This window comes from Atheta coriaria, unplaced genomic scaffold (assembly GCF_025399875.1).
Source record: "Atheta coriaria isolate IRGN ID8LTWV9N9 unplaced genomic scaffold, Caltech_Dcor_3.1 hic_scaffold_6_pilon, whole genome shotgun sequence".
Lineage (NCBI taxonomy): Eukaryota > Metazoa > Arthropoda > Insecta > Coleoptera > Staphylinidae > Dalotia > Dalotia coriaria.
Genome location: NW_027045448.1, coordinates 8907264 through 8932014, shown reverse-complemented (window position 1 = coordinate 8932014; position 24751 = coordinate 8907264). Strand labels below are relative to the sequence as shown.

General features: G+C 36.7%; 3 protein-coding genes across 4 annotated transcripts; 1 reads left to right on the top strand and 2 right to left on the bottom strand.

Annotated features, from left to right (window-relative positions):
• Window positions 1-39: 39 nt before the first annotated feature.
• LOC135793282 (uncharacterized) lies at window positions 40-20267 on the top strand. 2 transcript variants are annotated; one of them, XM_065304177.1, is made up of 4 exons: window positions 40-123; window positions 580-684; window positions 746-908; window positions 19070-20267. In XM_065304177.1, the coding sequence occupies exon 4, from the start codon at window positions 19126-19128 to the stop codon at window positions 20209-20211; it is 1086 nt and encodes a 361-aa protein (XP_065160249.1). In that variant the 5' UTR covers window positions 40-123; window positions 580-684; window positions 746-908; window positions 19070-19125; the 3' UTR covers window positions 20212-20267. The 2 variants fall into 2 exon arrangements, with proteins under 2 accessions (XP_065160249.1, XP_065160248.1); XM_065304176.1 differs by lacking the exons at window positions 40-123; window positions 580-684; window positions 746-908 and adding an exon at window positions 18655-19017.
• LOC135794160 (transcription factor sox-2-like) lies at window positions 8352-13190 on the bottom strand. The gene is made up of 3 exons (XM_065305336.1): window positions 12822-13190; window positions 11795-11941; window positions 8352-9297 (listed from the first exon to the last, which is right to left on the bottom strand). The coding sequence occupies exons 1-3, from the start codon at window positions 13019-13021 to the stop codon at window positions 8541-8543; spliced, it is 1104 nt and encodes a 367-aa protein (XP_065161408.1). The 5' UTR covers window positions 13022-13190; the 3' UTR covers window positions 8352-8540.
• Window positions 20209-24751, bottom strand: FANCI (Fanconi anemia complementation group I). The gene is made up of 9 exons (XM_065304167.1): window positions 24520-24751; window positions 24167-24456; window positions 23940-24107; window positions 23086-23876; window positions 22829-23030; window positions 21371-22775; window positions 20973-21321; window positions 20693-20915; window positions 20209-20640 (listed from the first exon to the last, which is right to left on the bottom strand). Exons 1-9 carry the CDS (start codon window positions 24607-24609, stop codon window positions 20268-20270), a joined length of 3891 nt encoding a protein of 1296 aa, XP_065160239.1. The 5' UTR covers window positions 24610-24751; the 3' UTR covers window positions 20209-20267.

The following is a 24751-nucleotide window of genomic DNA, read 5'->3' as shown; positions in this document are numbered from 1 at the left end:
TTGTTTTGCAGGAACAGCATTGCACATTGTCTTACCTGCGATAGTAACACGCGACTCACAGTAAACAAAGGTTTTGTTTGGTGACCGTTTAATATAGATGTGAACATTAATTAGACTAGCCGGGTAAGATGCCATTACATTTATTGCAATTGTGATTGTCTTATCTTTAATTACATTCTTGAAGCAAACATAAATTTAATAAATACATTTTTAATTATCTATTTACTCCTGTATAATCTGGTATTGCATGGAGGCAGTCTAAATTAGGGATTTCTATTTTTAATTAATAAATAAAATTTGCACGCTTGCATTTTGTGTGTTTCTCTGTGCGAATTTGTGCGATTGCGATGTGCATGATTTATTGATAGCGGTCACCGCAACACAAACACACAACTTGTTTACCTCAGATAACAGGATTATTTTCGATACACTAAAAAACACAAATCAAGTTTTGTACCAGGTATATTACATCAAATAAATAAATACATTTCAATTATTTATTTAAGAAAATTATGTTTGCACGTTGTTGTTTTTAAACTTATAAAAATATTTGTGTATGAATACGTGTTTCCTTTGCAGCAAATTTCCTGGAACCCTTTCAATCTCCAATTAGAAGATTTAATAAGTTTGAAACAGCAGGAAGTGACATTGTTTATTTTTACAAATTTCGAAGAGGCGGCAATGGTAGATATTAAAAACGAAACAAAAATTATGCATATTAAAAAATATTGCTTTCATTTTACAGCAACGTGTGAAGTTCATATTTCACATTATTGGATGAACATCGGATTCATGGTCACACAAAAACACATCTCAACTTTGGCCACCGTGTCGTCCAAATTAGAGGAAACAGATGTTTACTATCTCACATGGTAGCACCCTATCGGTTTCGTGAAAGGATGTAACATGTAAGTTTTGGACATTTATGAAATCGTTATGATTATGCAGACCTCAACCGAATTTCTAAATACTTTCGGATTTAAATTTCAATGCTGTATCTTGCGAATCTCTAATGCGCCTAATCATCATTAGATTCTTTTATATTGAATTTCGTGGTATTATGACGCAATTAACAGATACGTTGTATATGCGGCACGCAATCATCGTTAGCTCGACCACCTTTCACGCATCATGCGATTCAAAACTTCTAAAGTGGTTGATCACTGATCTCGCACGTCTCGAAATTTCAATAATACCAACCAAAGTAATCAAACACACAACAATCGATTGCGATTAAAAGTGACTACGATCGACATCGTGATTTCAACGCGTTAAATATCGCTTAGTAAATTACTCGCACACGAAAATAGTAACAAACCGTCACGGCCTGCGGTCAGGCCACCCCAACTCCCGACATTCAACACTTGCCGCCGTCAAATCGTCAAGTCTATCATTGATTAAGTATTCAACACACACGGATTGCCGATCGCTGATGAAGTGACATGCATGCACGAAACGCACACACACGCGCGCGGGTCAAGTGCTTATGGTTCACATTTCGAATTTCGAATTGTTTACCTTAGCATCTCGGGACGTCTCGGCCGCGCGGCACTTTTTCGTTTATCACTTCGCTTCGTTTGCGTCGCAACGTCGCAAGGGATCGTTGGGCCCACCACAATGAAGTAAGTAATGAAACAAACGTCGAAACGCGTTGATACGTTTCGGCCAGTGGTGGGTGACTTTGCATTTTGCCGCCCATAAAAACTCGGATCAAAAATGCGACCAAAATAAATTCTTTTCTACATTGTGACACGCAGTCAACCTCTAATCACATCTATTCAAGCCACTTGTTGTGAATGACTCGTGCAAGATGTATGGCTCACCTAATTAAATCGTGGTTCTTTCGGTTTACAAGCAAAAACGAAGCCACCACGAAACTAGCAGGCATTAAGTTTAAAGCACCCATAAGGTTTTTGTTTTTAATGTGTAATAATTAAGTTGAAAAGTTTCAGTAAACTATTAGATTTACGACTTTTTTAAGACGCTTGTACGGCCATTTGTGTTTTATTGTTATTACTCAAAGTTTTTACTGCATCAACCCCCAATCCGTGACGAAAATGAACGTTTCAAAAACACTTAACATTCAGGAACTGGTAAATATGTACTTTTAAGACGCGCTTATGCTGTACATATTATTTAATGGGTATGATACGTAAAGCATACAAATCGTTTGTTTACAAGTACATGGTTAATGAGCAAAGTTAATTTACAGCAAAGGTAACTAAGTTAATTTATTAGAAGAGAAGATCATAAACAAAAAAAAAATCATGTGTGCATTTCACACGCGGTAAAAATTTTAATTTTTAGCACTCTTAGTCACATTTTTCGCCCTTTTGCCCAACGATATTTAATTATTTTATTCTAATCTAATAGAGATTTTCCAATCTTTCATAAACTGCCATTCGTTGGATTCTAGCACTTTTAGTTTAGGAGATATTAATTATCAAAAATCGTCGATAAAAATTATCAAGCACCCCCCCTTGGCAATTTTTTCTTAAGACTTAAAATTTCATCTCTCAGATTTCCACTTTAAATAGCCTATCTGATAGAGATTGGTCTGTAGATTAAGACGCTGCGATCAGATCTTAATTATCTCTTTTAGTTTACGAGATATTCGCGATTGAATAAAATGGGCAAAAATTGCAAAATGTCACTTTTTAGCACTTTTAGTCGCGTTTTCGACCTTTTACTGTAGGAAATATAATTATTTTATATTTTTGTCTGATAGAGAATCTCCCAATCTTTCATAATCAACAATTCGTTAGTAGCTATCTCTTTTAGTTTAAAAGATATTAATTTTTGAAAATCGTCAAAAAAGTATCAAGCACCCCCTTGGCAATTTTTTCTTAAGACTTTCATCTCTCAGATTTCCACTTTAAATAGCCTATCTGATAGAGATTGGTCTGTAGATTAAGACGCTGCGATCAGATCTTAATTATCTCTTTTAGTTTACGAGATATTCGCGAATGAATAAAATGGACAAAAATTGTAAAATGTCACTTTTTAGCACTTTTAGTCGCGTTTTTCGACCTTTTACTCTTGGAAATATAATTATTTTATATTTTTGTCTGATAGAGAATCTTCCAGTCTTTCATAATCAACAATTCGTTAGTAGCTATCTCTTTTAGTTTAAAAGATATTAATTTTTGAAAATCGTCAAAAAAGTATCAAGCACCCCTTGGCAATTTTTTCTTAAGACTTTCATCTCTCAGATTTCCACTTTAAATAGCCTATCTGATAGAGATTGGTCTGTAGATTAAGACGCTGCGATCAGATCTTAATTATCTCTTTTAGTTTACGAGATATTCGCGAATGAATAAAATGGGCAAAAATTGCAAAATGTCACTTTTTAGCACTTTTAGTCGCGTTTTTCGACCTTTTACTGTAGGAAATATAATTATTTTATATTTTTGTCTGAGAGAGAATCTCCCAATCTTTCATCATCAACAATTCGTTAGTAGCTATCTCTTTTAGTTTAAGAGATATGAATTTTTGAAAATCGTCGAAAAAAAGTATCAAGCACCCCTTGGCAATTTTTTCTTAAGACTTAAAATTTCATCTCTCAGATTTCCACTTTAAATAGCCTATCTGATAGAGATTGGTCTGTAGATTAAGACGCTGCGATCAGATCTTAATTATCTCTTTTAGTTTACGAGATATTCGCGAATGAATAAAATGGGCAAAAATTGCAAAATGTCACTTTTAGCACTTTTAGTCGCGTTTTTCGACCTTTTACTGTAGGAAATATAATTATTTTATATTTTTGTCTGATAGAGAGTCTCCCAATCTTTCATAATCAACAATTCGTTAGTAGCTATCTCTTTTAGTTTAAGAGATATGAATTTTGAAAATCGTCGAAAAAAGTATCAAGCACCCCTTGGCAATTTTTTTCTTAAGATTTAAAATTTCATCTCTCAGATTTCCGTTTTAACAATCTTATATGATTTTCAAAAATTGAAAAATGTCACTTTTAGTACTTTTAGTGGCTTTTTGACCTTTTACTGTTGGAAATATAATTATTTTACATTTTTATCTGATAGAGAATTTTCTTATCTTTCATAATCCGCAATTCATTGGTTGCTGTGGCTTTTAGTTTAAGAGATATTAATTATCAAAAATCGTCGAAAAGATACTTTTGGGGCAAAAATTGAAAAATGTCACTTTTTAGTACTTTCAGTGGCTTTTCTTGACCTTTTACTGTTGGAAATATAATTGTTTTATATCTTTATTTAATAGAGAATTTTCCAATCTTTCATAATTTTTCGGAATTCACTAGAATTTCGTAGTAATTTTGTGCGTTATTAGATAAAAGTGATGTATTTTTAGCAAAATATTTTAAAAACCCAGTGATGATGTATGTTTACTGGAAGTTGACAACATAAATGAAAAATGTAACGTGTTTGCCGGTGGCACGTTCCAGCAGTGCGCTTAACACGCGCCCGAATCGACTGCCCGAGTCCGCGAGCAATTAGTAGAGTTATCATCAAAGAAGTGCAATTTGCATGGCGCATTGCGCGCGAACAAGCGCGGCGTTGTGCTCCTAAGCGTCGCCGACTCTCCAGTGTCGTCGCGTTTTTATAGACGTGTCATTTTTTACGTTCGCGTGTAATTTTTGCTTTTGTTTTCACATTTCTTGTCGGTTCATAAAAACTTGTTCACTTTTTTTGTTGTGATATAACGCCGGCAGAAAGCACTTGGCATCGAAAACATGTTCATTTGCCAAGGTGTCGAACACGTCCAAGTTGTCAAATACGTTTGATAAGAGGCGTTAAACTCATTATGCATGAATTTATCTAAGAAAATACGCGCGGCGCGTACAAAGTCCATGAATTTACAAGATATAATCGCCGTTTTCGAACTTGGAGCGCAACTCGTGATGCATAAGAGGCTGACTGCGTCGTGGATGGTCATGGATTCTAGCATCGACGTTCTTCGATCTCATGATCATCTGCGATCTCAATGAGTATGGAGCAGGGCACCGCCGTGCCACTCGAAATACTCAAGCCTCGAGAGCGAATCGAGTGAATTTCTCAAGAGACATGCGGTTGATGTACTTGTCCCAAACATTAATATTCGTCCACGTAACTTTGATACGTTTTTTATTAAAACATAAAATTATTACTCTTTGTAGTCAAGTTGGGGCTTAGATTTTTGTTTGCGTAATTTATAACACAAGTTGGTTTATTAGTTATGTGGTGGGGTGGGTGTTCTAAAATTAAACGTCCCCTATCATGTGTGTAAATAGTAAGGGGAGATCTTGGTAATAAAAGTGGTGCAGCAACTAACAAACTCTGAACTAAATACATACAAACTACTTTGGTTCTAAACATTTTTATAGCCGAACAATATATTTGATGATTGAAAGGGAAACGAGAGTAAAAAGTAAATATTTTTCACATAGACGATTATTGACGAAAGTGAAGGGTGTTTTTCTATCGTGCGACTTATATTGGTTTTTCTAGTAAATACCCACTGATAAATAATAAAGATTTGCGCCATATCACACGTCTTGTAACATAATTTCATAATAGTGTACTCACCAAACAAATGAAAAGCTGAACAAAGTAAGTCCGTCGAGATAAATCTGTTTGTTCTCCCGTTGTGCTTTATACTATCGCAGGTGGCACGCGCGTTTAATTTTTTTTGATAAGAAATTCATACTTAAAATTTGTCTTCCGGCCAACTTAACAACTTATCAAACATATGTTTTAAAATTAAAAATATGTACAATATATAAATTTTCATTTTTAACTTTAACTTATATTGTTACCCTTAGATTTACACTATTTATGTGCCAAACTTAAAAGATTTTAGTGTTTCCAAAAAAAAATCAGTCCCACTTGGAAATGAAATATGTCATTAAGTTTATAGTAATAGTTATACGAAATAACGGCCCACGTGTGTTTCAGACGAGATTCGTTTCACCTAAAAGTTTTCTTTTGCCCAAATCAAAGCATCATATTAGTCTGACGGCTTCGACGTGTCGTCAAATCAACGCGCTCGTGTTACACAATAAAATGTCAAATTTACGAGCAAATTAGAAACGGGAAACCGTGAGGAAACTCAAAACTTCACATTTCATATTTATTTTACGTCGGTATCAATAACTTTAAAATATAGTTTTCGTATAATAATTACTAAAACTTATTCAAGCGTTTCCATGTCTTAAATATTGGTTAAATGATACTACTTAAATACTTCAATTGGTAAAAAAACATAAACGAGGTAAACAAATGATAAAGAATTCCCAGGCATCGTGAAGAAAAATGCATTCGTGTGAACATGAGATGTTTTCTTTTCTTATTTGTCGTTGCTTTGAATCTATTTATCCATCGCAAATGTAAATTGAATATCACTATTTTTCTACAAGTGACAAGTGCAGAGTGAGAAAATGCACAAAATATCCGCTTACATCATTAGAATTGATTCAACGCAGAACCGTTTTGAAGAGTTCGAGTGTTCGTAGAAAGCGGACGAAAAAAGTTTTCATTGTGACACAATTTAACGCCCATGATTGACAAGTTGTCATTGCCCTAGTGCACTTAGGCGCTGCGTTTGCTCGCAGCAGGCGAGCTCAAGTCAAGCGAACGAAAGTGCTACGATGCCAATTAAGATTGCGCATGTAATTCAATCTATGGATGTTGGCTACATTTGCAATGGCAATATTCACGTTGAACGAACGAGCGAACGGCAGCGAGTTCCAAGAAGGCGTGCGGCACGGTTATCTTCAACGCACTTCCGGTCGCCGCCGGCAGAATTCGCTGACCGACCGATGGCCGCCGCTGCGCGATGGTTTTAATTACTTTTAATCAACAGCGACTCGCGCATGAGCGACGCAGATTGCAAATGACGAATCTCATCCTTACTTTGTGACGCATGCACATCTTCTGATCTCGTTGCGTTTGCAGCACTCCTACTAGAAAAGATTAAATGTTTTTCTGCCTTGCGAAGGAAAAAATGTTGAGCCTCGTCTTTTTTTACGTACTATGCTTCTGCTTCTCCGCTGCACTCTTAAGTGACTTTCTCAATGGCACTACTTAGTCAATATTTCAGTGTTTATTTAGATGTCTGCCAGATAGTTTTCTCGTGTTCTTCCACAAGTATGTACGTGTATGAATTAGGAATTGTGGCGAGATTGCCGCGGCTGTATCTTAGTCAATGGAAAGATGTGCGCGACAATAACAAAACAGCGGACGCAAACGAGCAATAAAACTGATTTTAATGATCGCTTTTAACGGCCTACAGTTGTTGCATCTCAAGTTTAAGTTATTAAATATTGGGCGAACCAGTGGCGTACGCGGCCGAATCGCACACGGTTAGATAAACATCGTAAAGTATATTGTAAACACATAAAAATTCGAAAACAGAAGTTATGCTCTTATCGGATCCTAGCTTGGTCAATGAATTTCTACTGAGGATGCTACTCGTTTTTGTCGAATATTGTGTAATCGGGGATGATTTATGATTTACGATGAAAGTTAACTTCTTTCCTGTTGAGGTTTTACAGAAAGTCTAAACTATTCACTTGCGTTGCTGTATCATTTTCGTTTGTAAATAATTATTAGTAAAATGCAGTATTTTTTTGTTGATTTTATTATTCGCAGATCTACTGTATAGAAGCACCAAAAGTGAATTCAGACTCATTCTAATTTAACAAATTCAATTTCATTTCCTTTTCAATGTGTGTGTGTGTGTGTAGGTGTATGTAGGGATTTACGAAAAAACGCAATTCGACGCAAGCTGTATCGTTCCACTTTCCCGACTATGTTTGTTGACTTCTGACAATGTTTACATCTAAAATTTATATAATATATTATCACCCTTTTATCAATCCCTTGAGGAGTGCCTCCTCCGACAAATTCTGCGAAAGTGTTATTTTTAATTAAAATTCTGCATCGTATTAGTATTCATTTAACTCGTTCCAGTGCATATAGAATTACAATGTGTTGATTCACGCTGTTAAAGTTTTGCGTTAATTATTATCTTAGGCGGTCACTTTAAACACACGAATGCATCGTAAACACAAATAAATCATAACAGACGCGCGCGCGCGCGCTCACACTCAGAAAGATTGGCGTGCGACGTCGACTTGCTTGGCGATTATTTAGATTTCAAATCTACCGACATTTCCTTCGTGCGATTGGGCGGACGCGTAATTGCTTAGCTCGGCTCGACTGACGAGACGAGGTTGGGCAAACATTAGTTATTTTAACTCAGCATTTTCTACATCCAATTGCACACATATGATATTTTATAGCGAGCGTTTCTTTAAGTCTAATTTTCTGAAAACTTCATCCTATACCTGCTTAAATTATATTTGCCAGGGTAAAAATAATAAACACATGCTTCAATGCTTGTAATAATATGTATATTCATCATAAAATAATAAAAATATAGTATTAAAAATTAAAAACGTTATCGAAAACGTTAAATAATATCAACTAATACTAAGAGATTCTTAACAATATCGAAGAATGATGCAGTGGAAATTGAAAATTATGAAGAGAAGTTATATGAAAGATGAAACAGGATAACTGCACTTAATAATTATTAAATTCAATCGTTTGCTGCTGCTCGGAGGTGTAAAATGGCAGCGTGTTACTTGCTTCCGGAAAATACTGATAGGGTGAATCGACCAAATACTGTTGCGACTGGTTGATAGGAGGCGAATATAAACTTGCTGAATTGTTCTGCACCAAGTAGCTCGTCGTCGTCGGGTAGCGCCCGATTTGTACTCCTGTTTGAGGTTTCGCTAATTGTTGTTCGTATCTCTGAGTGTAGTAGTCTGATACATGCGCGGCGCCAGCATCGAGGCACAGACGCTTCGGTTTGCAATTATTGTTCGCCTCGATGTCCGTATCTGTTTCCTGTCCAGGGTAATACGAAGTAGGGTACAACTCCGGGGAATAAGTAAAGTCATCATCTATAAAGTTATAGTCTGCGTGTTGATTAATCGGGGACAATTCTGAAGTGTTGGTTTGAAGTAAATTCGTTCGTAGCTTTTGCTCCGGAGAGATCATAGGTTGTGAGGGAGAAATTGTCGTAATTCCACATGAAATAGGACTCTGTCGGTCGCAGCTTGATGGTGATGTGGACTGACTGCGGGTACTGCATGGCGAGTCCTCTTGCTTCATGTAGCGCTGATAGGGCACATTGGTAGATATTTCTGGCGGGGTGGTCTTGTTCGGTTTGCGTCTTCGCGGCTGGTACTTGTAGTCCGGATGTTCGCGTTTGTGAATCACGCGTAGACGTTCGGCCTCCTCGATGAATGGTTTCTTGTCGACGTCACTCAAGTCCCTGCAACATTACGAGAAAAAAAGTGTTACACTTTAAACAATCAGAGTCAACATTGCGCAGATCAGTCGTATTACAACAGGACGCAATCGAATCGTAGTATCTCTCCTAGTAAATCTTTCCCCTTATTTTTGTATCTATTCCTTGGTGAAGCGAGATATACAAATATGTAATATAAACGTATGCAATTCTTCGTCTAGATTATGAGATCTGAAGCATATTTTATCACCTGTACAAATACAATTTCGTAAAAGAACAACTGTGTCATCAAGTAGTGCCGCCGGCAAGTCTCCTTACATTTTTATACGTACTATATACCTACAAGTTGTTTAATTTTAGGGATCATTCCCCTAGATCAAATAATAAAGTCGTTACAATTTCCAATTTTTGCATTATACGGATATGGAGATTATTATATTTATTTTTTTTGGGGTTCCAAGATGATTTGTTACGTCGAAACACGTTGAATTTTGTCTTTACGATTTTCTTTCTTGGTATTTGCTTTGTAAATTGTCGCAACTCTGTGATAAATGTGTGTACAGTAAACAAGCTGCGTACATACGTAATAATTTTATATACTTTTTATGATTTTCGACACATTCCTTCAGGTATTGTCAATTGGAACTAAAACAGCCGAGGCAGCACGTAGTTATTTACAAATAGGCAATGTTTTTTTAGTGGCATGTCGATAAAAGCCGTAAACAAATATTGCACAAATACGCCAGATTCTTTCTTCTCTCTATTTTGTGGCACGTTTTAGCTACCTTCTATAGGCATGTAATTTTTGGTTTATAACATTTTATTTGCCTGAATTTTTATTTAATTTTTTATTTCAAAATATATAGCACATATTGGAATGTTCGGAATGTGCAAGTGTGCGAATGACGGAAACATTTTGTAATTAAATCCCTATAGAAAATTACCGTTTAATTGAATGACAGATGTTGCATGCCCTGTTATTTTTTCATTCTTTCGTGAGCGTTGTGGTTTTTCAATCGTCATCGACGGGCTCGCTTCGGGTTGCCTTTGCGGCGCGGCGGGCGCGACTCTGCATATGACAAAAATCAAAACCCCCGCGAAGTTCGTGTGGCATGCAATCAACGTCGAAGTGCGCGCAGCAGGATGCCACGCTGAGTGCAGAGTATATCACCGCCGACGAAGAAGAAACGCCGTTCGATATTAAGTCAGCGAGCGCAGATTATTTAACAAAAACAATTTCGACTATCATTATCTCCTAATTTCGCCTTGTACATACTCTTATGCGTTCATTATTTATCATGACTGATCTGAATTTATCTTCTCAACCTCAGTGACAAGTAGTAAAATTACGCAAAATATTCTAATGAGTTTTAATTGCATCGAATTAGATTGAGACGAGAAAATATGTAACGAAAAATGGTCCCATATAAACATGAGAGAGTAAGTAAGAACTAAAATACACGCATGCACCACGCACAAGTAAATATGAATAATAAATATCGCTGAGATTTATTGAACTTGCCGTACAAGCAACCATACTGCCTTTGAGAACAGCAAACCGAAATGACGTTACCGATTATTTTATATCTCAATTTATGTATCCGGTATTATAAAATTATTGATATTAATGTTTTCCTAATACTAATACGTTATCAATATACGCTATACGCTGAACTTTTCTGCGTTAAACAAAAAGTAGGAGGTCCGAATGAATTGAAGTAGGTGTGCGCGTTTAATAAGCATAACATGTTTGCAATTTACATTAGTAGTACGCAAAACCTCGCTGTCTATTGGTTCCCACTTCATAGCTAATAAAGATGGTGGTCGAAATAAATTGTTTCTAACGTTGTCACAACCCACCACTTTGACGTAGATGCAATAAAATATTGACTCTACAATTATACATGTAGGTATTCTTTTCAATGCAAACATGAATAAAAGTTGTTTTACTTAGTAAATTTGAATGAAATTTAAAGTCAAAATTTCAGTCAATGACTTAAGGCCGTCTGCTACTATTGCTTATATGCAAAAGCGATAAAAGATGCAATGTTACACATCATTACCAAATCAAGTCACTGAATTTGTAAGCAAGTAGAGAAATGAATGAAGTTGCGTATCGTCATCGGGTCCGACGTCGCACATAAGCGGATAAAAATTTAATGCAACAACGGATATTGAAGCATGATAAAGCGGAGTTAAAAGTCACCGAGTCGATCGTTGACCGTTAAAAAGAGTTTAAAACGCATAACAAAACGACGCCAATTTGACCTTTTCATCGTAATGAATCGCTGATAACTGCGCGCGTTTTTACCGTGCGCTCGCGCTCTCGTCGCAGACTCCACGCTAGCGATAGCGGGCAAATCGGAATTCGATAATTTGAAAAGAAAAAAGTAATCAAATGTTATCATTATCGACACAAAAAGCAATGGAGGCCATCATAGCCGGAAAACTTCTGAATTCTGATAATAATGTAGGTGGTCTGCTAAAATATCAGGAGACAATTGAACAATTAGTAACTTACCGCCAAAGTTTTCCAAGTGTTTTCGACAGTTCAGCGTTGTGCAAATGTGGATGTTGGTCGGCAAGTTTTCTTCGAGCTGCTTGCGCCCACACCATGAATGCATTCATGGGACGCTTCACGTGAAGTTTTCGTTTGTCTGAAGTGGATCTGAAATACAACATCAAATTGCTGTTTAGTCATCTATTATTTACTTCGATTCGAAAAGATCCTCTTCGCGAGCACGTGCCAATAAATAGACAGTTTTTATAGTTAACACAACAATAATTAGAAGTGGCCGTGCGTGCCGCAAAATTATCCACGCTTTGACACTTCAATAAACCACTCGCGACGTTTTTTTTATTGCACATCCGAAGAATTTCACGCGTAATTAGGGGAACGCGACTTACTACATTAATACACAACTCGTCACTTTGCTAGCACCGTATTTGGTATTGTTACGAATTGTTATTTTTATTTTTATTGTCGCTTTTGTGGTCAGGACAGTCCATATCGGCAGTCACGAACTGTTACAAAAGGTGCGAAAATATATTGTTTCAATTTTACAACGTGCCGCGCGTATATTTCCATGTGCTTTTCGTTTTAAAAGCGCGATTTTCACGTAAAATTGCCTTTCGTAAAGGCAGCGAACACTCAAACTCATGCGAGTGAAAAAAATAATTTAAAGGAATGACGCGTTTTAAGTTAATTATCTCGGCACTGTTAATTAGAAAGACGATTTCGAGCGTTCGGCGAGCACAAACACGTGTTGCGATCTGTTGTTTCAGCAGCAGCACGTCTTAATTAGTTGGGATGACAAAAGTTTAGAGCGGCTAAGTGTTTTGCATTTTTTTACGCGCCTTTGCAAAATGTGTGCTTTTTATACAGGATTTTTGTTTTGGTTTTCACGCTTCTCCAAGCCTAACGGTTACCAAAAATACGTGATTCATGTTGACAGTTGAAAAGCAGTTAATTTTATTTTCTTCGCGTGTTTTAATTAAGCAATCGGCAATTATTTAAAGTCCCAGAAATTATTATTCATTAAACTTACTTAGTCGCAATAGGCATTAGTGTCCAGTCGTATCCTTTCAGGACTTTGGTCACTGCATCGTTGATGCCGTTCTTTTCAACCGACACGGGAGTATTGTCCATATTGGGGTTACTTTTCATAAGTAGGGAAAACGACGGTCCGTGACGACCCATCGGGGCGAGACCGGTAGAAGTCATTTCATCTTCTGTTTCAAAACTCATTTCGTGATATTTATTCACTATTATATCGGTTGTCCCTTTATTAATTACTTTTAATAAACTTGTACTTCACACACTTGATGCGCGCTGATAATCGTCGGAAAGCAAGTTCACGAAATCACAAGTTAAATGCGCTACGCCCGCTGAACTACTGAAGACGAAGCACGGCTTTTCGGGCATATTCATTCATCTCAGTAACTCGGTGCTGCGGACCGCGAGACGTACTTAAGTCTCAGCCAATCGCAGCGGTTTTGACGCCCAGCCACTTTTCGATTGGACGCGATTGGAAGCGAGGCAACGATAGCGCTTGTTCGGCTTAAAAGTTGCGCTTAATTACAAGCAGTTAGCAAATTCGTCTGTTCGCGCATCTCAGCGCGCTAGTTAATTATTGCAAAATTAAGTGCATGTGGATCAACTTAATAATCGGATCTCTCGGCAAACATAGCATTGAAGGTTATTATATAGTAATATTATTATATTTTAACAACAATATTGAATAAAGTTAACAATATTGATAAGTAATCATCATATAATGCATGTTAACAACACTCAAAGGAACGCCGCATTGGAAGCCTAATAATACCGATGATTTATAGTTTCTTGTGTCGGCATGCTCGTTGCACATTTCAGGAATATTTCTCTTCCGACGCCTTCGAATAATTTCGCCGGCCAAACGAAACACCCCATATGTCTGACATTCGGTTGCCGTATAGAATCATTAATAAACTAATTTGTCATCTTTTTCATTTATGGCCTTTCATGGTGTTCACCTACCGCGTTGATGAAACCAACGCACATTCACGTTTCATTAGGCTGGATTTGACTACAGATGAAAATTCATTCATGCGTAGGTACTTGTCGTGATATTCTCAACCCAAAAGCAAAGTGAAAAGTCAACTCCCTCGATCTCGGTGCAGTGGCACAGTATGTGTTTATTGCTGGTGTGCAGTTTCAGTTTTAGTAAACATCTTCACGACTTATTCTCGACTGCGGCGGCGGCGAGCAGAAAGGGTAAACGTAAATTTATCATAGCGCGCGTTTCCTTGGCACACGGCGGCCAAAATTGCGCTCTGTCGCGATGGCATCGGATAACGAACGTTTAGCCGTGCGCGCGGGGCGATCACGATTTGGATAGCATCGTTTCTATTTAAATGGTCATTAGTGTGCGCTAGATTCAGGTAGATAGCGGCGTGCAGAGCATCGACGACATGCGTCACGGCATCCGTCACGCCTCATAGATGACACATGCGTCGGCTCTAGTGATCCTGGCGCTCAAGGGAGCGCTGAGTACGACGGCTGCGCGCGTGATCTCCCTATTCTCTCACTGTGTGATGCGCACACATGAGGCAATTTTATGATTTGTGTGCATAGCGTCGGTAGGACCTATGGAGGAAATCCTGGTATGCTGCTTGCACTAGATTTATTTGTTAAAATACAAGTAACCGCTGCGTTATATGGCTTTTAAGTTACTCTAATTAATAATTTATTGTTAAAATTTATTAAGAAATAGAATGACTAGTCGTGTCGTAAAACTGGGAGATTTAAATTGTAAGATTTGCAACCAAACTTGCTTTTGATGTACTTAAGTTTATCAGCAATTTCATCTTTTCCTTACTTTATATTTGTGAATATAGAAGTCGACTGCTGTTCGACGAGCGCAAAGTAACGCGCAATTTCGGCGTGTGCCGTCGCAGCGTTCCCCTCCGCAAAAGTAAGCATCGGCTAGTACAACCTGTTTGTTTAAATCTCTTATCGTCAGTTGGTCCGCGTGCATGCTTCGTGGCTTGTCATGTTTCTGTAGTTTTGTTTCGTTAAATCGCGTTAAGTACGATTAATCAATTATAGGTAATTAAACTAGGTCCTGCCAGTTAGTGTGGTGTATCTGTATGTGCCATTACAATAGTCAAACGTGAGATAAAGCACATACATATTTACTATTGTACGGTGTGCGCGTGTTTCTTTATCTTCATCGCGACTAATTGCATTTCTGAAGATTTTAACTCGGTATAAGCATTAGAATCGTTTAGTTATCGATTGCCCTCAACTACTGACTAAATGATTTATCGTTAGTAGAGAGTGGACTCCAGAATTACGAGACCTCACCATGTGCGCGTGTGTATTCCGCCGGCCGATGAAATTTGTTGTTAAGCGCATCGCAATGGCAAAACCGCGTGACCGTGTGCAGTCGTACGCAGCTCCATTCCGGATACTAAATGAATCGTGAGCGTTCTTCGCGACTGGTTTGGTTTTAGCAGATCGAAATTGATCTATATTCAATAAACAATCGACTATAATACTAGGATTTATTGGAATTTTGCCAAATAATATGCGCATTTCCGTCGGCCGTCGGTGATTATTTTTCGCATATAAATAGAAGAATACACAGAAGAATATCATGGATTTGTATTTAATTCGAATAAATAGGCAACGTATGTACACAGTGAAGAAGTGTCCGAATTGAAGAGCCTTGCAGTTTGTAATATTCATTGCAGATGGTTTACAGTTGCGCATGTTTTAAGGTATATTTTCCATAGGATTTAATAGTCGCCAATGTTTTTCCTTAAAAAAATGTATGTATTTGTAAATGTTGCCAATAAAACCAATAATAATATTCTCATTCATATTTCTTTGTGGTATCCTCTTTGTTGTTTTCAGTTTTAAATAATATGACATATAAGTTTTATGTGTGTGCAGCGGTTATACCCGGTTATAACTAACTGTTTCTTGAATTGTGTTGTTGTTTTTAAAAACATGATTAAAGTAGAAACATAAATAGAAGAATCAAATAACAATAATAAAAACACTCGGTGGTCGAGTGGAGACGTGCACCTGCTGGCATGCTAGCAGACACGGATCGAATCCCAGGTATAGAAGGCATTTTTCTCAAATATAAAAATATCAGGTGAAATTTGGGTTGCATATATGAATTGCAACGAAATATAAGAGAAATTGAAATTCAAGTGGAGGCAATAAGAGAAGTAAGAAATTAAATGGAGAACGGGAGAACAGAGAAATAGAAGAATGAGAGTAGTAGAGAATAGGAGAAGATAGAAAGAAGAGAACAACAGAGGAGTAGAGTAGAGAAGAGGAGGAGATAGAAGAAAGAGAGAGAACAGGGAGGATCATATTTTTAAATTTTTTGGCACGTGTCGTTATAAGACAGTCTACAGTCGATCTCCCAGAGCGCCTCCGGCGCTCTGGTCGATCGCCCACTGCTTCGATGCGTCCATTGCTCCCGGCCCATCCTACAGCTACGATGTCTCTGCGCTTCATCCCCGAAATTATCAGGCATATCAACAATTTTTATGGTGGGGGATCACCCCCAGAGAGGGGGAACTCCTTATAAGGACAATCCTTATAAGGTCTTGTTCAAATATTTCTAAGTTTTAAGTCGCCTCAAGAGCGATGACACTTAAAAATATTCTTACAAGTTCTGACCTGTAGCTGAAATGAAAGAAGGAGTGCACAAATCATACAGGTTACCTTAACAATTTTTATAGAGGGGATCATCCCCTGAGAGAGGGAACTCTCTTAGAGACCTCTACCTGAAATGATAGAAGGGGTACATTCAAAGGATAAGACATAATATTTCTTAACATTTCTTTATTAATAAATACAATGTAAAATAATACAACTTTAGATTTCACAAGTCAACAGAATACGTGCCGCCATATTGAAACTGGACTTACGACCCGCATAGCCGCGCACATGCAAGTAAGCACTACTTTGCAAAGTTCTACCGGGTTAATGAAATTAACAAATAGCCAATTTTTTCAGGTGATTGAAAATGGAAACAAATATACAGGGTGTTACAAAAAGAAAATTTGAAGTGCAAACAGGAAAACATCTAAACACTACAAATATCACTCGTTTTTCACCCGATGACCTGGGGGGAAACTAATATACAGGGAGTTACAAAAAGAAAACCACTTCATTTTAGAATATACGTCAACGGCAAACTTTCAAACACTACAAATATTGCTATTTTCTCACGTGACATAAAGGAAAATTGATATACAGGTTTGTTGCAAAACAAAAATTCAAAGAGAAAGCGGGAAACATCTAAATACCACAAATATTGTTCGATTTTCACACGATATTACGGAAAACTAACATACAGGGTGCTACAAAAGGAAAATTTATGCAATAAAAAGCTAAAAACAACAATTGAATCAAAATTTTTCTGGCACAAAGAGAAACTAATATACAGGGTGTTGCAGAAAGAAAATCATGAAGAACTTGAATACATAATATGTACTTGCAAAATACATGCCGCCACGTTGAAAGAAGTCTTGCGGCCAGCAAACGCTAGCACATGCTACAGGTTCCTAAGGACCTCAGTGAAAACTAATATACTGGGTGTCACAAAAAATTAAATATTATTTTTAAGAACATCTGAAGCAAGAAAACATATCTTATCACTTTTTACATACGATAAAAAAAATTGGTATATAGGGTGTTACACAAAGGAAATAATAAAATTTAAAAAGAAAATACAAAGTTTTGGTAGGAGAACATTTAGCTTGACCACGTTTCACACGACATGACGGGAAACTAATATATAGGCAACAGCAAAAAGAAAAACCTAAATTCACACGGACACAGTAAAGTATTAGGTAGTTATTTTTTCAAGATTCTACAGGAGGGTATTTTATACAGGATGAGGTCAAAAGAAAAACTATGATTCAAGTATGAAAACGAACGGGCACAATAAACAGATTGATATAAAATGAAAACAATTTCATGTTCAAATTTATATTAAAATTTATCATTTAATATAAAACCTTTTTCGCCCCCGGATATCAAGGAAAAGTAATGGATTTTAATTACAAAAGAAAACACAAACATGAATTTTAATGTACATTATGTAGAACATAATGTCAGCATGCGACAATCTTGAAATATTGAAATATGTTTGTTCATTGAACGCGATTAAAGGCAATATTGATTAAACATTCGATTGAAAAATGCAAACATGCACATATACAACATCGTATCTCATATATAACAACAATTATTAGCAACTTGCCAATGCAAATGGATAATGCAATTCATAGATAAGTATTGAAACAGAGAACAGATGTATGACTACGCGGTTGAACCGAATAAGTTAGTATGTTATACAGCGGATTTGTTCCTCGTATGGTTGAATAAGTTCGAGAACATACCTTGATAGAAAATAAAATTTTCACTTTGGTGACATGCAGCGTATGATGTAGGAAGCACTTTAATTATTCACATAGTATAAGCGATGATAATTCCAAACTGAATAGGGGCAAGGCGATGTTGATATGGACTCATCCTATCCGACGGACGACTGTTCATCACTCCTGCACATGTAACTCTGTTTAGGTTCAATCCGCTTTTAACGAATTCCACACCTCCCTCACACTCAGTCGAACAGTGTAATGGCCACCCGCAATTAGGAATATTGCGTAACAAAACAAAGAAAAATTGAAAAACGTACGGTAAAATAAAAGCCCGTGCGAATCACCTGACTATAAAAATGAGACTAATAGCCAAACGCGTGAGTTGACAACGTGGAGGCTGCACACAAGTTGAACGAGATAAGAAAAACTTGTTTGTTTGTACGCACAGGCAAGACAGTGTAGTAACGTGGAAACGAAAACAATTCTAGTATGCATTAAATGTTTTGGTTATTATGTATTTACTGAACGATTATCAGAATCACAATTAAGAATTCTCGACTATTTCACTATTGTAAATTTCTAATTACTTCGTGAAAGTAATGCCGTTGCAGCGTATCCTGAAAACACCAGAAAGGATTTAACAAAAAATATGAACGAGAATAAAATCTTAATACGTTTTATTGATAAAATCATTTTTATAACTAATGCAATTCAGAAATGATAATACAAATAATATTAAAGAGCTGTCAGAAAACAGAAAACTAAAACATACTTGTTATCATGGAAACTACAGTTTAATTTACACTGATTACCGGAAACCATTTTCGCCATTTCAAAACTAGCAAAATGGTAAAAGATAAAAAAAATCAATCCAAAATCAAAAAACCGTCGATATCTGCAGGTTCAAAAGGGCAAAAAAACTTTTACTATGGCAAGGATTCATTCACCCTCCCTAATATGGATACTTACGTAGGTGAATATTGTGCACATCGCAATGGAATGATTTGGCGAGAAGGTCGGGGTTCCTACAAAACACAAGACGGACACATTTACGAGGGACTATGGCGTGATGATAAACTAGTCGATTTGAGACCAATCAAAATTTCTTACCCGAATGGCAACATATTTGAAGGAACATTAAGCAAAAACAAATACGAAGGCAACGGAAATGTTATTTTCCCTGGTGGCCTAAGATTATCCGCTAATTTTAAAGCTAATAAACCTGTCGGAATGTTTCATTTGATTGACTCAACGGGGCAACTCTGGAAGCAAATACCACAAGATGAAAAAACAAATTTGAAAGCCACAAAAATTATTTGTCGTCCAGAGCAAATCTTTTTTAATAACATACATCCACTGCGTGGCGTTAAAAAGCAAATATTGCGCGATATCGAACCGGCCTGGGCTACTGAAGGTACAAGTGATATGAGTGATACCGATGAGGCATCAGAAGAAACTGTAAACTTGACAGAAAAGGACTGGGAGAAAATCATATTTGCCAAAAAGCCTAAAGTTGACGATACAATGGATTGGGAGAATTTTCCGTGGTATCAAAGTTTCGCAACTTTTAAACATAGACGGCAAACAATTCTTTCTAAGGTTGAACATCATGAGACACTAACTGATGATGAGAAAAAGTGGTACGGTCGGTATGCAATGTCGCGAAGGCAAAAGCGTAACCAGCTAAACTACAACGAAACTGTTGATACGAATCAAACCGCCTTATTAGAAAAGTTCTACAGCGAAACTCATAGACAGAGTGCTAAGCCATACTCAACTTACTACCCTACATACTACTGGCATACTCCACAAGAAGAACAGGAAACTGACGAAAGTCTGCAAGAATATACCGAGAGTATTGAAGAACAACCAACAGAACATTTTGAGTACATATTTGAAGAACCAAGCAGTGAAGAGAATCAAGATTTAGAAGAATGTGTAACGCCAAATCCTTCCATTGCATGTGGAACTAGTTCATTGTTTGGTTTCGTCGAGACTGCAACAGGAATAACACTCAATAATCCTTGCAAATCACAGCTATAAAATTCAAAATGTTTATATAACATCACTTTAAACAATAAATAAAAATGAATGAGTAATTATTTCTTTTTGCGCTTTTTAGCGTTAACATCAGTTTCTTCTTCATCGGCGCTAGGCGTTGGGACGACAATTTCGGACATTTCTTCATTATCTTCAGTCATTAGTGAATCATCGTCCTCTTGTTGCCCCACGTGTTTCTCTAGTCCTTTAACCCGAAAACCGCGAACAATTCCAATGCCCAAATTGCCATATACTTCAACTTTAGTTTTTATTGACAACTGCAACACAGCTTTCTTCAAACTTTCGATTCCAAGAATCACGTTCGGTATTGAGCGAATGTGTTGAACTTCTGAGGATTCTTCTATGGATTGCATCAGCTGATAAACCGCTGGGACGAGTTTCTTCATTGTGTGACGCACCAACCCATCAAAACTTCGGAGAAAATAATTAAACAAATGTAACTTTTAATCAAAGCTTCACTTACTTTGCACCATGGAACGCTAAATTTGAAGGTGTTGAGGTGGAATGAAAATAATTCGCTAGAGTGGTCAAGAGTTTAAAAATAGAAATAGTTGTTTGAAGTATTTTTTCCGTCAGAGACCCAGGTTGTTTTTTGTGATCCAAATTATTAATATTTGTTAGCAAAGTAATAACTTCAATTAGTTTGCTGCACGTATTTCGCTCTTTCCGTTTTACTGCCAGATGATCTGTAGATACCATCAGATTAAAAACGTTGTAAAAAAATTATACAATATATGCTCTACCTGCTGTCGATGCATCTACATTTATAAGTACGAAGTAATCATATTCCAATTTAATACGTTTTATAATCCAATTGATGTCATCATGGTGATTTTTCAACTCATTGAGCACAGTTTGTAGCACAACAGTGGAATTACTATCATTTATCATTGCCATATCGGTACCTTCTGCGGTGGCTTCACCATTAATCCACCCGATTGTAGAACCTAATGCGGAAACAATCAGACGCAACACAACAGCCGATGAAGTAAATCTCATTGATGTGTTTATAAGACACGCAACAAAATTGTTCGCAGCCACTTTTGATGGTAACGTCTTTTCACGGCAAATCTTTTTCATCCAGTCAATTAACTACAAATTAAAATTCAGAAAAACGAGACACAAAATAAATCACACTTACCTTATTTGCAAAATTTCTATCTGTTTTAGGAATCTGATTTGCAAGCAAAGCAATAATGTTAACCATCACCACACTTATCCGATTACTATCGTTGTCATCGGTGACATCAAAAGTGTTAAACAGTTCCTGAAAGGTTTCTATATAACGCTTCAATTGTTGCGTATCCATAGACCTTGTTTCATCAGACTCAAAAATGGTTTGTGACAAAGTTTCCTGGGTTTTGTCACTAATATATTGTGATATGACTAGAACTTGATAAAATGCTTCTAGTGTTAAAGCAGCAGTTGTACAATCAAATTCGCGCAATTGTTCTTGCTTCAAAACACAGTAGGTAAATAAATTATTTTCGATGGATTGAAAATGTTTTTGGCAATAATGTTTTGCATCTAGTGGAAAGTTTTTGCATTGTTTCGTTGTTTGCGCTGTGTTAATGAACGACTCTAGAATATAATGATGGAATGATACCAACACTTTTAGAACATCTGCGCTTCCGGCCCACGATACAGAATCACTGTACAATAGCTCAATGGCTTTGTCTAGACAATGAAGCGGCATAATAGAATTTGGCAGTTTTATTTTTTTACCGCCAGTGCCAGATCTTGAAGAAATGGTAACGGAAGACCGGCTTACACTCGTGTCCTTCTTTTTGCTTTTCTGATACTGTCGTAGATAATCACCGAGACGTTTATGGGCTTTGAACAAATTTCTTATTACTTGCTCAGGATTCTCCGATTCGCGCGACCATGAAAGAATGTAATAAGTCATAAATGCGTCGTATGTGTTCAGAGCTTCATGAAAGACATAAATTTGCATCTGAGCTTCTGCGGAACCATCAGTCAGGACGATATCTTGGTCGTATGTAAAATGTTCAACGTCACAATTAATCATTTCGGAAACAATGCTATCAAAGTCTGTTCGGTAGTTCTCAATTGCATTTTCAGGTAAATGAATAAATAATTGGGCAAGTGCCATAACCATATGTGACACGGACCGAATCGGTAACCAATCGTTGCCATCCAGTTTGCTGATATTTTCGAAGTTGATCGGTGGTAACACCCCCGTAGTATTACGTAATTCAATAACCGCTTGCCATAAGAAATCCCAAATGCTGGTGTTAAGCTCGGGATTCTCTTCGACTGCTCCAGTTAGTCCTTTAAACATATGCACTTGCGCTTCTACTTGTAAACGGAAAACGCGTTGCAGATTTTCGATGACCTCTTTGCAAATTGCCTCATTGCTGAACGTGCACTGTGATGAGTTAAAAGTACGCGATAATGAAATTTGAGTCGAAATTGACACTTGTGAACTTTGGGAAGGTTGACTCAAAGAAGAACCCGAAGAAATCTTAAGATACTTTAACAACTTCAGGTATGTTGTTACCACATTCATTTGCGACTCAAGTTTACTGAAAATTCAATTGTGTTAAGATTTAAAAATAAATAAATTTAAACTTTTTACTTGGCATAGCATGACTTCTGAAGCATCACCATTGCATGTTCTTTGATGCTAGGGCGATGGCGCGCCATGTTCATCATTACTTCCAAAAAAGCATTGGCCTCATAGTTTGACATGTAATTAAAATAATTGAAAAACTCCATCACTAGCGGCATGTTTTGAATCATGAAATATTTAAACTTCGTCGCAATCTTGGCAAAACAATCTAAAACGTTTACACTTGAGATAAAATATTTAACTATTTAAACTAAATAACTTACCAATTATTAAAGAAGCATTGCGACCAATGTATAGAGCATCCTTCAAACCGGTAATAACACTTTTCACCATATCAGTTCTACTCTCAACAATGCGAATCAAAATAAACGTTGCGGTTCGACCTAACTTCGCGTACGCATCTTCACTCCCTATTTGAGGCATAGAAGTTAACAATACAAATGACACATTAACCAGGCCTGTGATAACAACATCACGATCATTTCTGCTGTTATCAATCGCCTGTTTTATTACGGTACTCAAATCGCAATGATGTGAAATAAGTTCATTGAAAAAGCATCTGTTCCGCATTTCTTCCTCAATATAATATCGAATCATTGCCGATTTGATAACATCAATCAATTCGGGAATCTCGTGTTCGGTGGCGATTATCACCAAAAGCGTAAAATTGAATGGATGCAAAATGATTTCATAAAGTTTAGCCGAGTTCTTCAAGAACTCAAGATAATTCTGCACACTTTTGCAGGAAACCAGCCTTGAGATGTGATAGAAAACATTGCCTTCGCTTTCAATCAACTTGTTGTGCAGTCGATCCGTATTTGACATATCCGTGTTATAAGATTCACTGTACACCGATCCGAGATAACTCCTGCGGTCGTATATAATACCCCCGTAGTGTTGTTGAAGGCTTAGCAGAAGTTGTGGCCCACTAGAGGAGGCTAGTTTCAAAAGATGGTACATGAGTGGTGGAATTGTATCAGGATCCAGACATTTAATACATCCCATAAACTTTGAAATTACTCTCCGGTTTTCCTCCGGTGTAAGTTCCACATTTCTATGATAAATAAAATAAACATATTTACATTATATTTTATGAGTTAGTTTGATATGAACTCACAAAAACATTTCTGCCAGCAAAACAATGTTATCCTTAGACCATTTCATCTCTAATAATTTTTTTATAACTTCAACATTGTAGTCGTTTCCAGCCATTAAATCATCTTGATATTCAAGTTTATCACACAGACTTATTTCATTCAATATTCCTGGTATTAAGTATTGCCAACTAAATACAAAAAATACATAATATTAAATTAAATGAATGACAAAATATGCAAGTACAACCTGTCGTTTTTATTGGGTTTTTCAACTCCTTCGAGTAAAATATTGCATATTTTAATCAAATGCTGAGGCTTGAGCATGCCTCCATTTATTTGATCACTAATCTGATTAAGAATTTGTCGATGTTTGTCATCGTCAATTTGTACTTGCTGCAGAAGCTTTAAACACTTTACAATGACCTTAGTTTTCTTTGTCACTGTCCACTCAGCATCACAATCAAATGCGAGAAATAAATATTCCAAGAATTTGTTAAATTTTTCAGTTTGAATCAACTTCTCTAACTCTAGATGGATCTATAATTTTATATTGATTATCAGGCGTACAAGAATAATAATTATTGAGTCAAAGACACTCACCGTTTCTGTTCTCGTTTCTTGAACTATCTCTTGAAGAGCTTCAATGTTGCCCGCCTTGGCTAGTTGGAAAACTGTTGCACGGAACGCCATAGTTGTTTATACAGTCTTTAAAAAGATTGCCACTGTTTTGAAATTGTTACTTTTTTCTTTTTTATGATTAACGATTCAAATTTCCCTGAGCGGCTAACCTCAAAATGTGACCAACTGCACTTGTTGAATTAGAGCGGGCTTC

Bases quoted from the DNA above. Each gene is read 5' to 3' on its own strand.
- LOC135794160 (XM_065305336.1), bottom strand. From the start codon at position 13,021: ATGAGTTTTGAAACAGAAGATGAAATGACTTCTACCGGTCTCGCCCCG. The intron at 11,942-12,821 runs GTAAGTTTAATG...GTTGTATTTCAG, and splicing joins CTAATGCCTATTGCGACTAA to ATCCACTTCAGACAAACGAA. The intron at 9,298-11,794 runs GTAAGTTACTAA...GTAATGTTGCAG, and splicing joins ACACTTGGAAAACTTTGGCG to GGACTTGAGTGACGTCGACA.
- LOC135793282 (XM_065304177.1), top strand. From the start codon at position 19,126: ATGGATACTTACGTAGGTGAATATTGTGCACATCGCAATGGAATGATT.
- FANCI (XM_065304167.1), bottom strand. From the start codon at position 24,609: ATGGCGTTCCGTGCAACAGTTTTCCAACTAGCCAAGGCGGGCAACATT. The intron at 24,457-24,519 runs GTGAGTGTCTTT...ATAAAATTATAG, and splicing joins AAGAAACGAGAACAGAAACG to ATCCATCTAGAGTTAGAGAA. The intron at 20,916-20,972 runs GTAGAGCATATA...TGGTATCTACAG, and splicing joins TGTAGATGCATCGACAGCAG to ATCATCTGGCAGTAAAACGG.